The sequence below is a fragment of the Camponotus floridanus genome, unplaced genomic scaffold (genome assembly GCF_003227725.1).
Source record: "Camponotus floridanus strain SB8 unplaced genomic scaffold, Cflo_v7.5 scaffold86, whole genome shotgun sequence".
Classification (NCBI taxonomy): Eukaryota; Metazoa; Arthropoda; class Insecta; order Hymenoptera; family Formicidae; genus Camponotus; species Camponotus floridanus.
The window spans coordinates 65636-83712 of NW_020229856.1; the positions used below are offsets into that span (position 1 = coordinate 65636).

At 28.0% G+C, this 18077-nt stretch overlaps 4 protein-coding genes across 4 annotated transcripts; 3 read left to right on the forward strand and 1 right to left on the reverse strand.

The window, feature by feature from the left end:
• Positions 1–209: 209 nt before the first annotated feature.
• On the reverse strand, positions 210–3297 carry LOC105250766. Its single transcript, XM_011257033.3, has 5 exons — positions 3101–3297; positions 2591–2716; positions 1267–2348; positions 753–924; positions 210–568 (listed from the first exon to the last, which is right to left on the reverse strand). Exons 1-5 carry the CDS (start codon positions 3245–3247, stop codon positions 452–454), a joined length of 1644 nt encoding a protein of 547 aa, XP_011255335.1. The 5' UTR covers positions 3248–3297; the 3' UTR covers positions 210–451.
• Positions 3298–5281: 1984 nt separating this feature from the next.
• Positions 5282–6706, forward strand: LOC105250768 (mevalonate kinase-like). Its single transcript, XM_025414636.1, has 2 exons — positions 5282–6299; positions 6444–6706. Exons 1-2 carry the CDS (start codon positions 5394–5396, stop codon positions 6699–6701), a joined length of 1164 nt encoding a protein of 387 aa, XP_025270421.1. The 5' UTR covers positions 5282–5393; the 3' UTR covers positions 6702–6706.
• Positions 6707–8545: 1839 nt separating this feature from the next.
• On the forward strand, positions 8546–10050 carry LOC105256679 (mevalonate kinase). Its single transcript, XM_020029194.2, has 2 exons — positions 8546–9605; positions 9751–10050. Exons 1-2 carry the CDS (start codon positions 8700–8702, stop codon positions 10018–10020), a joined length of 1176 nt encoding a protein of 391 aa, XP_019884753.2. The 5' UTR covers positions 8546–8699; the 3' UTR covers positions 10021–10050.
• Positions 10051–16959: 6909 nt separating this feature from the next.
• On the forward strand, positions 16960–17859 carry LOC105256686 (mevalonate kinase). Its single transcript, XM_011266820.2, has 3 exons — positions 16960–17285; positions 17376–17448; positions 17593–17859. Exons 1-3 carry the CDS (start codon positions 16960–16962, stop codon positions 17857–17859), a joined length of 666 nt encoding a protein of 221 aa, XP_011265122.2.
• The last annotated feature ends 218 nt before the right edge of the window (positions 17860–18077 follow it).

Consider the following 18077-nt stretch of genomic DNA (forward strand, 5'->3'; position numbering starts at 1 on the left):
TATTTCAGGATTTTTTATTTTTTCTATATAAATTTCAGATTTACTTATTAAAATTAAGAATTAGATTATATATATAAAATCTTGGTAAAAATCTTTATAAATCTTCATAAAAATCGAAAATTTAAAACTTTTTTATAAACTTCTGTATTATATTATTTGTAATTTTAATAATCATTTTATGAAATGTTTCATGAAATGACAATGCAAAATGCTGATGTATATATTTTATAATGAACTTTGGGATACAAAATGATCAATTCTAGTGTACAATAATAATTAGCAAATAATTCCTAGAAATATACATTCATTTCTCATAGATCTTAGCACAATATATCACAAATTATCAATTTATTAAATAGATCGTAAATAAGTATCTATGTATGCTAATTAACATCTAAGTAACTTATGTATTAATTACAAGAATTGATTGAGATTTATACATCTGAATGCACTAAAGCGGCATCACAACATCGTGCATCGCATACCTCCATGTCCACGCTCTAGCCACTTCCTCGAATTTCTCGCGATCATTCATATACATCTCTCCTAATTCTGGCTCCATACATACCTATGTACATATATCAATCATTAATCATACAAAATATACATAATAAATATACAATAATACAAAAGTATAATCATATTTTGTCAATTTGATAATTTTTTAGAGATAGTTTTAGAGACTATTTTTTAACAAAAATGAACAAAAGAACTTATTTCTTAAATCAATGATGTACGGAAAATTTACTTACTTGACAATATGGATCTGTAAGCAAACTTTGTACACTGATAAGGACTTTAGATATCGTAAGAGCCAACGACCAATTGTGATGTATTGAATCTATACCAACATCTCCATGTCTAGAGACGTTTGGGTGAAGTATTTTTGTCAGAAATCTGACTACAGGCGGACACATGGGATAACTGAAAAGTATACGTTATATACATGAAATTAATAATATAAAATATAATATAAAAGATATAGATATGATTAATATTAATAAAATGAATGTGATGAATGAGAATTATATGAAATTTTTTTATTTGTAGATATCAGAATTTATATAGATAGATAAAAATTGATTTAAAATGGCAAAATTTCAAGTTTTTATAATACAATCTATCTTATAATTTATTAAAATCTAGTTTTTAATATTTTGCAACAAAACTTTAACAAAGGTTTTTAAGATTTTTTTTATTAGGGCATTATAGTTTTATATTTATTTTATAGAATTGTATGTCTGCTGCAAATTTTTGCATATATACCTGAATGGTACTTGTAGATAGAGATAAAATAATCCTCCTTCATATGGGCTTCCCACTGGTCCTGTGATCGTTGCCTGCCAATGACAACACATATGATCGAGCGGCATTGCTTCAATTCCTTCAGGTGGATCAATTCTTAAACTTTTGAGTTCACTGCGCAGTCTGTTCCTTCGCCAAGAGTTCTCTTCCATTCTGGAGGGTCTGGATCGCAGAGATGTCTGCGCCAAGCAAGTTCGACATGGCGCCGAGGAAGCTAAGTAATCATATACTCTATACCAATTCTTGACGCAACCTATAGGCTTGTATAGAGGCCAACGTAGTTTCACGTGTTGCTTCCATTGCAACTGCGTTACGTGCGTCGACAGTAGACCACACCATCGCCGACAAACATTCGCTGCTGACCACAGACTGATGTCATCGAGATGTGAGAAGATGGCGAGCAACACTTCAGGCGGCAATCTTTCCACTAAACCCGGCTCATTAATAGGCTCGTGCTCGATGTGCTTGTGATTCGACAATATCTCTAGTCTCTCTGATAAATTGTATGGTCGTGACGGCTCGCCCACATCCTCGTACACTCTATAATTCCAATGATATTGTGGACCGATATTGTCTCTATGTTCATTGTTTTGGCCGTCATGACTTGTTGCAAGTGTATCTGATGTACACCGCAAAGCCTCCTCCATCATATCTTGAACGTGTCGTTCGTTTCCATTAACGCAATTCTGATGACAACCACTTCTAGTTCGACAGATCATACTCTGTAAATCAAGATTTACATCGCGCGAAACTGATGCGTTTCGTGTAAATGCTACCATGCATATGTCAGCAGAATTGCTACTTGAATTGTTTTGTAGTACATGATAATTGCATTGAGGCACTGCATTTTGATATTGTGCATAAGATCTACGGGAAACGTTCATATTATGATTAGGTGCGTTCTGTTGTATGTTTGCATTATGCTGTACAATATTCGGATTGACACTCTGTGGAGAATTTTGTTGTTGTTGACTAGTTCTTCTCTCATGATTGTAGTAAAGATCAGTTGGCTCATCATTACCCGAATCTTCATCATCTGTTTTCTATTTTAGATTCAAAAAGTACACATGTAAAATTGATCAATATTAGTAAAGGATGAAAAAGTAATATATTAATATATTGATAAATTGTACCTATTAATTACTATATTACAATTTATTAATATATTTTATAAAAATTATCAATAAAATACTGATGTATTGTTATAGAATTCTTATAAAATAATACAAATATTGCAAAATCAGATTATATTAGGAAATAGATTAATTAAAAGTTAGTTATATACCTCACTGAAAATTGGAACTTGTAGTAAATCAATATCATTTGGGAATAAAAATGCATGACAAGTCGCACAGACTGGTTCTTCGAAACAAGGTCCATAATATCCATTACAAATATAACACGCAGTTGCCTAAAAAAAATAAAGTTTACATTTCATATACATGTATACAAATTTATAAAAATATGTGACTACAAAATACTACAGAACTATAAAAGTGATCCATGTATTATTAAGAAATATGTACTTTTATCTACGCACATGGTTTACAAGTTATAAGAGAATAACATTTATCTTAACATTAGAAAAATTGTACGATTAATTGTCAAAGAATTATCGATGTAGAGAAATGCAAGTACAAACACATTACATTTGTTTAACGTAACATTTTCTACAGCAGAAATCATATATAATATTTCTATTAATGCAAAATAAGTATAATAGTTGTCATGAAACATTATAAAGCACAGAAAAAAATGTCAAAGTACAAGATCGAAGGAGTAGAAATAGATTTACCGAAAATTGAAATTCGGGACAGGGTATATATTCGATTGATTCGACGAGCTCGTCCTCCAAATTCAAATTGAGATTCAAGTCACCGCTCTCGCTTATTCTCTCGCTATTACAGTTTTGTGAACCGTCAACAATCTTGTCGCCAGCCATTTTGGCATAGTTGTGTTTGCAATTGTGCCGTGGATTGCGGGCATCGCGGTCGAAAAGCTGGCCAAATTCATATTTATAAAGTTACTAAATTTCACTAGAGATAGAATCATCGATTAAGGAATAATATAGATGGAACATGGACAAGAAAATTTAGAAACGCCAACTGCCAATCGGAGCAGCGATCGCATAACTTTCCCCTAGGGGAGAAAAAGTGAAAAAATTCAGCATGATGTGACGTCATGACGTTCTAGAGAAAGTTACGTCGTCGCTCTCCAGAGGGCGATTTTGAAAATCGAAATGGCCGACATTTCAAATCGCAGTCAATCGCGCCGCGTCCGAATTATTTCGCGTTTCTCGGACTTTCTCGTAAAAAAATTTCGCGACCGTCTTTTGACTTTAAAGTGTAAGTTAACGATTTTGTTGTAACATATGTATTAAATACGTATCGTGTATAATTATTATTGCATATCGATTTTTCAGTGTCGCCGATTGCTTTTGTGAGTGATCCAGAGTCTTCTCTTCGGATACTTCTCCTGGTCTTCATTTTCTCGTAGAAATGCAACGAAAATGTAATGCACAGTATCAGGTATGTATGTTGCCAGGTATGTGCATGTCATCATTTTAAATCATTCTTCACATTCTCATCATTGAACATTCTCTATTTGAAGTGTCATTAGAGTAATTTTGTTTGACTTATTAAAAGCAGCATAAAAAATAAGTCTTTTCGCATACCAAAGACTATTACATATTTTCTTATCATAATATCTGGAAATATCATACGACTTTTTAGTCTATATTGTTCCTTTGACAAGTAATATTTGACACATTATTACTATAATTATTATAAATATATATTGTACATTAGATCCATACTTTTCTTGTATGACTAAGAAAAAAATTTGTGCAGAAAAATTTTACATATATTTATCTATATTTGTATATTTATTTATATTTATCTATATTTATTATCTATATTTATCATCTATTTTTATTAAAATAAAAGTTACAATTACAAAAGTTAGTATTACAATTTGCGACTGTTAATCTATAATTATTCCCAGAGCTCTCCAGAGGGCAGCATAATCGTGAAATTTATCTTCTATCTCTTTGCGAAATATATTCTTCTAATAAGTCATAATCAGACGAATTTTCGAGTGTATTAAAAGACACGTATAATACTATTATGTGAACTGAATTATTGTAATATTATCAGGTAATATTTATCAGAATTAATGGATAGACTTTTTTTGCGGATTTTCAAGTAATGAATATATCAAGTAGATTCTGGGGATTGTAAATTCAAAGCCATAAATAGATGATTGAAACTAGCCGAGTTGATGAATTTGTATAATAATATTTTATTATATTTAAGTGAATATATTGAATTTTTCTGCGTTTACATTACGTTTGATTCATACGTTAATGATATTTGGGATATTCGGGTAAGCAGTTTTTTGTATATAGAAATGCGATCTGCGAAGTAACAAAAATAACATTATTTATTTTTTACGTCAAAATTATACATATAATTAAGTTCTGTTAAACAATACATAGTTTGAATAATGTAGGTATTGCATTTTCGATTATCTTTATCATTTATATTGATTAACTAAGTTAAAGTAAATTTTTATTTGTAATAGATATTGTGTACATATATTGCTTAAATGTCACGTACGCATTATGCGAATGAGATAATTTTAATTTAGAAAATGATACATTTAATTATTTTCTGATTATTTACAAATATATATAAATATATTCACACATATGTTTGAATGATTTTTGATGAAACCATTAAGAAATTTTAACATCAATATTGAAGTTCGCGCCTTGAATTGTGCCTCGCACATTGTTATTATTGAAATGAAATCAGTCACGACCGAGACATACCGCGAACGATGCCAGTAGTGGTATATAACACGGGAAAAACTCTTTTTTGGGGTAAGGAACGTTAGAATAAGCTCTCTTTTTTGTTTGCAATATAAAATCTTAAATTAATATATATTATAATATATATTATTCAGACTTTGTGGGCTTGAAAGAACAAGCGAGGATAATTCTTGTTATTTCGATAACAATAAGAAAGGATAATACTTGTGATTGAATCTATTGAATCTTATTGAAGAGATATTTTTATTCGTAAAAAATGATTAAATTTAAAGTTTCCGCACCAGGTAAAATGATATTATGTGGAGAACACGTGATGATGTATGGAAAACATGTTGTGGCAGCCAGCCTAGATCTTCGTACCACCCTTAAATTCATTGAATTAATTGATGATCCAAGAAACATTATTAAGATTGAGTTCCCTGATGTCAATCTATCATTGAACTTATCTTTGGAATTAATTCTAAATTTCTTTTTTACTGATAATTTCCTTCCTCTGATTGAAGATGATATTGAATTGTATAAGTATGTGCAATATTTTATCACCTTAAACGGTTTATGGAGAACATATCAGCAGAGATATAGTTTGCAAATATTTCTTTTCCTGTTTCTTCACATTGCTCATCAAGAGCAACTCGATATAAAATCTTTTCACGTGCACTTGGCTACACAATTACCTATTAATGCTGGTTTTGGCAGTTCGACCTCGTTCGCGATATGTCTCGCGGCATGCTTTCTACATTGGTCATATTTGCAGAAGGGTACTCACAATGATTTTGATGACTATGAATTAGAAAAAATCATGTTATATGTTACGACCTGTGAAAAAATTGTACCGAACTATATGTTTGGAATTGATAATAATGTGTGCATATATGGCCAAGTATTGAAAGCTCAGTATCAAAATCCATTAAATTGTAATGTTAAATTATTGCAAGTGCCGAGAATTAAAATTTTATTGATTGATTCGAGAATTCGTCAGAATAAATTCGAACAGATGATGCGAATGGCACAAATGAAACGTTCTGATCCCGACGAGAGCGATTATTTTTTGCGTACAATCGACAAAATATCGAAACGAACCTGCACCAGACTTGTAGCAATTAATAATAGCCAGAATAATAACAATTTGCAACAATTATACGACTCGTACAGATTGTTAGGAGTAAGTCTATTTTTTGATAATTTTTTTATATTACTTTGTTATATATTTTCGTGCAATGCCAAAAGATTTAAAAGATTTGCAAATACATAATAATCTGATATAAATAATATAGTTTTTTAATTTAGATATCTTAACAATTTTCAGATTTCCATTTTGTCGAATCAAACTATACTTTATAGATCAGGTTTATCACATCCTGAGTTAGATACTATATGTTTAATTGCGAGAAATTATGGATTCGTGGGAAAACTCACAGGTTTTGATGGATATGCATATATCCCGTTACCACCGAATACTCCAAGAGAAAACATCATAAATATTTCGAGACATTTAATAATGGAAGGTTTTACTGTTAGAATGACTAGCGTAAGTTGTAATGGTGTGAAACTTGACGAGGTATAGAATAATTGTCAGTTGTATGAACAGTACGAATAATTAACAATAGTATAATTAATATGAATAATTAACATTAAGTATGAATAATATAAGATTTCAATTTAAATGTGATGTGATACAAATGGAAAAGAAAAAAATAATATACAATATATTCTATTATATATTAGAAATTCTTGGTCTCTTCTGGTCTACTTGCTGCCATATTGAATTGTAAAATTAGAAGATTGAAATCACACTGTTAATATTGTTTTATTGTAAAATACATTTAAAAAATTAGTTTTTCATATATTATCTTACTCGCGATGGACAAGATAGATTGATCAAAAAACGATCGATTATCTTGTCAAGTCATACGCAAAAAAAATATACCGAAGATCTTTTTTCGATTAATAAATTGTTAATCTGAATGTTAATTGTATGTCTGAATGAATATGCTTATATCTTATATCTCTATCTTTTGGTAGTGTATATGAAGATTATTTTATGTATTTATTCATTATTTTATTAATTATAATTTACTAATAAGGATAACGAAAAGAAGGGAAAATTAAAATGCCATAAATTTCTTTGGTATATTTTTTATCAATCTATATTACAGAAAACAAGTATAATGATAAATGATAGGAAAAAACTGATTTCTTAAAAATTTTTTCTATATTTTATAGAAAAATATTTATACGTGTTTTTGTTGTTTTAATATCATCATTAAATATGGCTGAAATAAAAATTAGGAATTTAATAGTAGTAAAAGTAATGAAATATATGTTTGTCGAATTATCACATAAGATGGCGAAAAATATTGTTATTAATACGTCATAATAATATGAAAAATATTTATATTATTACATACATTGTGATGTATTATACATAATATAGATATTTATATATTATTACATAAATTACAATTATATATAGACTTGTATATTGCGTAAAGATAAAGCTAAAAAAAGAAAATTATTTTAATGTTTTTTTGTACTTAAAAATTTCATCTTCATTTGTAAGTAAAGTTAGTAAAAAAGTATCATCATCCTACTTTGGATTTGGACTTTCGGGCCAGAGATGATGCATTTTACTTAATCGAATTTACACAATGCCATTTATAAAATAGCTCTGCTTATTCTTATGTGCATCAAAATTATATAATTATATAATTATATAATTATATTAAACAGGTAAACGACGTAATTCAAAATACAACTAATACTATTTTTTATGATACATCTTAATTATGTAATAATCGACGTCAAAGCATATTTTTCTTATATATTTTTATATTATGTGTAAAACCGCGACAATAAAAAAAGTAAATTGTATCAATGCATTTATATAATATGTGACAATTTGTTTGACTCTAACATTGCAAATAATATATGATGTCAGATTATGTGAAAAAAGTAAATACATTTAATATAATTCTTTTTTAAAAACTTCAACCTTGTCAATATTTTGGTTCGCATATTTGGAGCGCTGTTACTTGAGAATTTGAGACAAAATCAGTCATGCTCGAAACGAGGCTTGAACAACATCAAAACCTTGCGGAAACGTCTCAAATAATTTTTAATATTAGTGGCTCCTCTTTTTCTATGATATAAATAATTTTAATAGTTTAATAGTAAATATATTGTATTCCCTCAAACTTGTGTGCAATCTCGATAGAAGTAGTGAAGACGAATTGTAACAGAAGATTCAGAAGATTTTAGTTCGCAGAGAATAAAAACAATTGGAATGAATTAGAATTCAATTGAATCTAAGTAAACTTTTTTTGTTTTATATCGATATAATTCGATAATGTATTAGTGACACGTTATTTTGTTATATATATCTGAGGCACCTTCAACTTATATAAAATCAACAAATATTTTCTCGATGACCTCTTTTCACATCAAATTGTATACATAAAAGTACTTTTTTTAATATTTATTTCTAAAAGTTACGGATTTAAAATTTTATAACGAACACTGCATCGATCTTTTGACGAAGTAGAGATTTTGATACACAGAAAGTATGACTTCATTTCAAATTTCGGCACCGGGTAGGGTTTTCTTATGCGGAGATCATGTGGTGAGTTTTGGAAATCAAGTTGTGGCGGCCAGCTTAAATCTTCGTACCACGCTCAAGTTCCATAAATTACCTCTAGAAGAAAGAATCGTTAAAATAGAATTGCCTAACGTCCATATATCTTTAAACATACCTTTAGAAAGGATTACAGGCTTAATTAGCGACGGCGAAACTTTTAATTTGATAATCGATGATTATCCCTCCTTCCTTAGATACGTGCGATATTTTAATAGCTTTAACCAATTATGGACAACATTTGAGCAGAAATTTAGCTTAGAAATTTTCTTTTTCCTCTTATACGTTATCGCCCAGAATGAGAAACTCGCTATACAACCTTTTTACGTGCACTTGACCACGGTTTTACCAATGAACGCTGGTCTTGGCAGTTCGACGTCATTCGCGACATGTCTCGCGGCGTGCTTTTTACATTGGTCGTATCTAGAGAGAGGTGACCACAGTGGATTTACACCGGAAAAATTGGAACGAATTTCGGGATACGTAATGTCTTATGAGAAAATATTATGGCAGTACAAGCAGGATCATATCATATGCACATATGGTCATGTAACAGCATTTCAATATAGAGATCAGCAAAACGTTCAGCGTGAAATCATAAATACGCCAGAAATGAAAATTCTCCTGGTTGATGCAAACATTTGCCTAGATAAGAATCAACAGATGCAACAACTGTTCGACATGAGAAATAGAAATGACAAAGCCTTGAATGACCATTTAAGTGAGATCAAAAACAGATCGCAAAATATGATTTCAACACTATATTCAATCAGGGATTTGGGAACAAACACGGATTTACGGATACACGGATTAAAAAGATTATATCAAAAGCTACAGGTAAGTCTTGTTTCGTTTCTTTGCGAATTATTTAATTGTATAGTTTTATATACTTGTTTTTGCATTTATAATAATCTCGAATGCATCATTATTCATAAATCAAAATTATGTTGCTTTTTGATTTAAATTTCTTAATGCTTTGCAGGCTAATCTTTCTTGGAATCAAATGGCGCTAAGTGACTTGAACTTGTCGCATTCAAATTTCAATACTATTCATTCAATTGCACAAAATCGTGCATTCGGGGGGAAATCCACAGGAGTTGGAGCTAGTAAAGCAATAATTCTATTACTGCCGAATTCTTTTTATTCAACATATTACAGAAGGAAAATTTCTAATCTTAAGTATAGCTTGTGTAAAAGCAATTTTAATTCCCAAATTACTACAATATCTTGTACGGGAGTGCGACTTGAATGAGTACATCAAAATCGCACATAAATAATTAAATAATATGATTAATTAAACTAAGCGAAAACAATGTAGTAAAATTACGAATTTTATAATATTGTGTAGTTTTATTTTTTATACTCGAGAAAAGAGAAACAATACACAATTTTATATATTTTTTTTGTTTCTTAATTTCTCTTCTTTCAATGATATCATATTAAATTAAATCAATTATATTGAATTATGTCATAAGCGAGGAGTTACTATAAATATTTTGATTGTAAACTTTGTTAAAACAATTAATTTTTTATATATCATTTCATTTGGGTTTTTGATAATGTAGATTGATTAGAAGACTAATGACTTTTCATAGATTTCATTTTTATAGTGACTCTTTTCATTTTATTAATAAATAGCTGTGTATATTTTAATTGATTATATAGTCTACATTTAAACGTAAAAAGTAAAGATGTGCATCAACTGCAAGATAAACAAGAAAGATGATTTTTTTGATACATTTTAACAAACGCAAATAGTAGAACATATACGAAAGCCATCTTGTACTGATATTTTTATGTGAAAAACATTTATGCTTTCTCGTGTATAACGTTATCGATCGATATATGCAGTGAAGGAATAAAAATTTTTCAGAAATAACAAAGTGCGTATCAGCTGAACAAATAAAACATAGTAAACGTATATATTAAAACTTTTGAATTACTATTCCAGATGTAGGCGTTGCTATTAGTAAAAGAGAAAAAAACGTTCATTTTATTTTTCTATTTTATAGACTGGAAAAAATTTACAAACTGAAATTTTATAGATATGTAGATATGCATGTATAAAAATTAATAGACAAATTATCCTTTTCTGGATTTTTACTCTCGAGATTTAATCGAGATGATGCATTTTAGTTATTATTAATCGAATTAAGCTTTACGTAATGTAATCTAAAAATAACAAGGGTAGCGCTGCTTATCGTCTACATCAAAATTACATAATCGTATTCTATTAAATGATGTAATTCATTGTACGAGTACTATTTTATTTTTCAATTACAAAATAATTTGAGCCAAAGTATATTTTTTTCGGATATAATATTTGCATAAAATATTACATTCGAAAATTGTATATAATAACAAGTAGTGCTATATATATATATGTGTATATATATATGTATATATATATATATATATATATGTACATATAAATGTGAGAAATAAAATAATTATTTGAATTACGGCATTATAAGTAAAAAAAAACGAACAAACAATATTCAGTTTTATATAATGTATTCTATGTTAAAATTTCTGTTCTTTCGATGTGATATTGTATTCAATTTTATAAAATTATAAATGATGTCATTTTGGGCGATATATTTATTGCAAAATTCGTCGAAAATAAATTGATTTTTTTCTCACGCCAATACAACTATATTATTATACATTTATTTGTGCAAGGTAAAAAAGAAATTCTTAAATATACTTTTCCAAACCATATGATCGGACACGAGTAATGACGTTCGAAAGACGAATTTATTTCAATTTATTTATAAATATATTGCTTTAATATATTTATTTAAATAAATATTAATTATTTTTATTATTATTATTAATTTAAATATATATATTATTATATATATTAACATAATATATATATATATATATATATATTATGTTAATATATTTTGTAAGAAATAAATATTCATGCTTTTTCGCTTAATCATATTTTTAATACTAATATTTTTAATATTAATAATATTTTTTTATCATTTTTTATTTATGATTGCGAGAAAGAAGCAGGAATCTTAACAGAAGAATAATAGCGCGAATAATATCGCGTTAATTGAATGGAAAAATGACAATGAAATATGTTTCTGCATTAATTTGATAATGTGGCCAGTGGAAATATTATTATCTTTTTAATTTACTATTGATATTTGTGCAATCCGCAGAAATGACAAAAGAGAAAAAAATATTCATTTTATGTTTTCATTTTATCTTTAGCTTTATAAGTTAAAATTTTGTCTATTCGAAAAAAGTTATTATAGAACAAGTATCGCTCTTTTACTCCGAAATTGATTTTTCAGTCGGAATTACATGATATACTGTACTTATTATTACTAACCGAATTAAGCTTTATCCAAAAAAACAAGGAAAATTTTGCTTACTTCTTGCATCATAATTTTATTTTGATTGAATTATATTAAACGATGTAAGTCGATATACGAGTATTGCGTTTTTATTTCAGACATTAATTAAAAAATGATCTATATCAAATTTCTTTTTCAAATTTCGTTTTTTATTGTTTTTTATATCTGCTACATAAAATATGTTCATCGGAAATATATTGTGTATATATATACATACATATATACATATATATATATATATATACATATATATACATATATATATATATATATATATATATGCATTTGTACATTTACTGTAAAGCGTCGATATATAAATATCACATACAATTAATGCAAATAAATAATGATAATTTGTTTGTCATATTGCATGTAACATATCTTTAAAAATGATTTTTATAATACATAATATTAATATTATCATAATTTATAATCTATAATATTATTGTAACATATAATAACATTATTATAATATATTATTATAATATATAATATTATATATTATAAAATGTATGTATAATATAAATTTCGCGCGGATTTAATAACTTATTATTGAAATATTAAAAAGTTTTGATAATCGTGCGATATTTACGTTTATTTTGTAGCGCTGTTATTGTTATTGAAACGAAATTAGTGAGTATCAGAACATGAGATTGTACAGTACAACACGAAATATGAAGAGTATTTTGTGCGGAAACGATGTATTATACAGACTTATTTTGTAAGTGAAGCATTAAAAATAGAAGCAAAAACAATTTATAATTTCTGTTAACAACACAATAATAAACAACAATAAAGAACGAAAATCTAATTAAATTGTAAGCGTGTCTCTTGTGTACGGAATAAAAATTCAATGTTGAAGAAATTATTGTCATCATTAATTTTTTGTCACGCATAGCCGATGTATTTCTAATTTATATAAAACATAAAAGGAGCGACAAATATTTATATCTACGGTCTCGGTGACTTTCTTCATGTTACATAAATATTATTTAATTCTGATAAATCTCTATAAAAGAACTGAAATACTCAGATTTATTTCTTACGCCTTTAATACATACTTATTGATCTTTTTAGACAGTGGAGATTTTTATTCGAAAAAATGGACGACGCTAAAAAATTGAAAAGATTTCCAACTTTGTGCATCCAGGCAGAGTTATCATATACGGAGAATCTTTGGCGTTGATATGATAAACATATTATAGCGACCCCAGTATAGATTCTTATATCACGCTCAAATTCCGTCAACTATCTCTAGAGTCAAGAATCATTAAAATGTAATTCCCAGATGTCGATATATCGTTAGACATATATCGTTAGACACCTTTACAAATGATTGTAAATTTTATTTTCGACGAGAATTTTAATTTGGTTGTCAATGATTATATCCTGTTTCTTAGATGCAATATTTTATCATCTTAAACGGTCTGTGGACATCATACCCGCACAGAGATTTAGTTTACAAACTTTTTTTTCTTCTTATTGATTATCGCTCGGAAAGAGGGACTCACTGTAAAACCTTTTTACGTGCACTTGACACGTAATGATCAACGCTGGTTTTGGCAGTTCAACATTGTACGCGGTATGCTTTTTACATTGGAAGCGTCTACAAAAAGATGTCCACAATCAATTTAATACGTATGACTTAGCTAAGATTTCAAAATACGCTTCGTGTTTTGTGAGGAAGTTTTACAAAACTTTACGCTCGAGAAAAATTCCGATGTATGTACATAAAATATTTAGATTTCAATATGCAAGCTGGATAATATTAAAATTATAAATACGCCGAAAATCAATATTCTGTTGGTCGAATCAAAATCTCGTCAGAATAAGCGCGAACAGATCAATCAATTGCCGCACATGATGCACTGTGTTCCCTAGGCCGTCAATATCACTTTGAATGCTATCGATTATATATCAAAAGGGGCTTGTGATATACTTAAAATTAAAAATTATCAAGATAGAAATTCTTCAATTACTGTTACTATAGTTGCGGTTATAAGAATTTCAAGTGGATGATTATCCATCGATATTTGTTTTAAATCATTTTTTAATTTAGATTTCTCACTATTTTGCAGGTACTTCTTAAAATAGATCTATTAATGCTCTATTGTTTAATGTTGTCCCGTTCGAGTTTGGAGAATCACAATGATTTATTTGTTCGATTGCATAACACTATGAGTTTATAGGAAAACTCATAAGTAGAAGTATGTATACATATGTATACATTCTCCTACTGCCATCGGATAGAATTCCTAGTAAAAGAGAATCTATCATAAATCTTATTCAACATTTGAGGGCAAAAATTTCATTACATCGTGAGTTGTAAAAAAGTTTGAGGACGATTGAGGACGATTGAGAATTAAGATCATTAAGTAATAATTTTAAGTTAATGTTAAGTAATAATTAAATATGAGGACTGTAGGAAGATTAGCAATCATCATAAGAAAGTAAATGAAACGGAAAGAACAAACAATAAATAATTTTATATAATATATCTTGTTACTTTTAAGATTTCGGATTTTTCTTGTAGAGATCATATTTGAATTACAAATTACGTTATGAATTACGAAGTTAGATGTGATAGGCTATTGTTATATAATATTTTATATATTATTGTTATTGTAAAAAGGAATTTACTTTATATATATTTCATTTTGAAGGTATAAATTCATCAAACGACATTTGTCTTGTATTAAGCCGTAACTAATAAAAATATACCAAAATACACCTTTTTTCGACTCATAGCTTAATTATAATAGTTGTATGCCTTGATCAATTGATATATAGTTTATTTATGAACTGAGCACATATAGATGAATTATATATGCATTTACTAACAAAGAAAAATAACGAAAAAGAGGATCTTTTGCTATACACATATTTACACTAAAGTCCAATACGTTGAAAACACAGGAAAAACCTAATTTATTTCTATATATGTCTTGTAGGAAAGAAATCATTATGTCTTGTCGTTTATGTCATCGTTCAATATAACAGCAAGGAAGAAACAGGAATTTTGACGGGAAAGTAAAAAGCGTGATCGTGAAAAAAATACAAAAAGCATAATCGTCAAATAAATACATATAATAATGATTTATCGCGTTATATTGAATGGAAAAATAACAATAAAATATTTTTTCATGCTAATAATGATAAATATGTATTCTACTTTTAATTTGGTAAATTTATTGTGGATTTTTGCGCGATACATAGGAATAATTCGAAAAAAAGAACTGTTGCACATTCTTGTTTAAATTTTGAGTTTTATAGGGTAAAATTTTATAAGAAGGATTAATAAAAAAAACCATTTCGAATAATCTCTTGAAATCTGAAGTTAATGTTACATCTTATTTAATTAAATTAAATTTAATGCAACGTGATCCATATAAAATAATAAAAATAGCACTGGTAAGTTTTTACGTTAAAATTATAAAATGGAATGAAATTAAATGTATTTTAGTAGAGAAATATTTGCGTTACATTTTTTATTTCTTCCATATAAAATGTTACATAAATGTTATATGTTATATACATATACTTATACTTATACTTACTATATTTATATGAGTATATGTAAAACTCGTGTATGTGCAAAACTCGTGCATATTGTAAAATTGCAATATGAAATATTATTTTAAATGCAGTGAGATAATGACAATGTGTTTATGACATTGAAAGCAACTTTTTGACATTGAAAGTAAATTTTTATAAGAAGTTATTAAAAGAGAGACATGATTTATAAAAATAATATATAACGTAATATTTTTATAAATCATGTCTGTTTTAATAACTTCTTATAAAAATATTGACAAAATTTGTTATTGAAATTCATATTTAGAATTATGATTTCGAGGAATTGTTATTATATTTAGGCAAAATAAAAAATGATAGAAATTTATACAACAAAAAATATAAACATTGCCTCATGTCAGAACAAACGTTTCAAATTTTTATTGTCAGTAACTATTTCATTTAGCCCATGATAAGAATTCAATATCATAGATGAAAATGTATCATTCCGATTTATGTGTAAAATCTTGAAAGAAGAAATTAATTACGATCAATCTGCTGATAAAAAGGAAGAGAAAAAACCGAGAATCTGATTAAATATTCTTTTTGCAAGTATATCAATTTGATGAATTTCTTATTGTTATATAAATATATAACTGATATGCATTTGTGCAGAGTGATAAGGAGCGACAAATATATCATATCTTTGTTACATGAACACATATGAATACATGTTACGTAAATACATTTTGCATGGTTTTAATAAATGTTTATAAGAGGCACGCAAATTTATTGTTCTACGCTCTACTGTTCAACGATACTGTTTGTAACTTCCATTTTGTAAAAAAGCAAATATTCTTATTCAAAAGGAAATATTCTTCTTAAAAAGGATGATTGAATTTAAGATTTCCGCACCGGGTAGAATTATCTTAAGTGGAGAGTATGCAGCGATATATGGAAAGAACGTTGTGATAACCACCTTAAATCGTCGTACTACACTTCAATTCACCGAATTAATTAATAATTTAAGAGGCATTTGTAAGATAAAATTTCCTGATGTCGGTTTATCATTGAAATTACCTTTGCAACTAGTTGAAAATTTCCTCTCTAGTTATGCTATTATTGGAATGAATAGAGTCCGCTTGTTTAAATATGTGCAATACTTTATTACCTCAAACGGTATGTGGAGTACATATAAGCAAAGATTTAGTTTACAAATGTTTTTTTTCACGCTTTTTTATATCGTTCATCGAGAGCAACTTAATATAAAATCTTTTTACGTACATGTGACGACGGAAATACCAATGAAAGCTAGTTTTGGCAGCTCGACATCGTTTGCGCTATGTCTCGCGGCATGCTTTCTACATTGGTCGCGTCTACAGAGAGGTGACCATAATAAATTTAGTATGGAAGAATTAGGAGTGATTGGGGCATCTGCCATGTACTGCAGAAAAGGTACACGGAGCTCTATGTGTCTGTTGGACTCCTCTGTAGGTTTAAGCGGTAACGTAGCTATAATATATCAATTGTTGGGCTACCTTCATCACAATAGATTCACTTTCCCAATGCCAAAAATGAGGGTTCTCTTGGTTGATTCGACTGTTCGCCAGAATAAGTACGATCAAATAGAGTATATGGCACGACTAAAATGTCTTTTTCCCGAGTTTACCGATCGCCATTTGGATAATATAAATAAAATATCAAGAATTATTTCAAACAGATTACATGAAATAGTTATTAGCCAGAGAAATAACAATTTACAAGCTTTAGTTCGACAGTTCATAATATTAAAGGTATCTTTTTCACTTCTTTACAAATAACGATTTTACTTCGTTATATAATGTTTTTGTGTAATATCATTTATTAGATTTGCAAATATAATTATCCGATACAAATGCAATATTAATTTTAAATTTATATTTTTTAACACTTTACAGATCCTTGTTTTATCAAATCAACATGTGCTATGTAAATTAAATTTGTCCAATCAAATATTGGATGATATTTTATATATTTCACATGATTATGGTTATGATTCCACGGGAAAACTTACAGGTGATGGTGAAAAGAAATTTGCATGCATTTTGCTACGACCAGGTATTTCAGAAGAACAAATTGATAATATTTCCGCAGAGATGGAGTCATATGATTTCCCTGTTATGATAACTAGCATAGGTTGTGACGGAGTAAGAATTGAGGACTAATATTAAATTTATTGATTATAATCATATAAATAAATAAATAATAACAATAGCTAACAATAAATGTAAACAAAATTGTGACACAATTATTAACTCGAATCATTACTACTGTAGTGTTTCAAATGAAGAACAACATGCACTTTTGTTTAATATAGTCTTTTATTTACAGTTTATTGTTTGTGATTGACACCGTATTAGGTTACGAAGTTCAAAATAAGGAC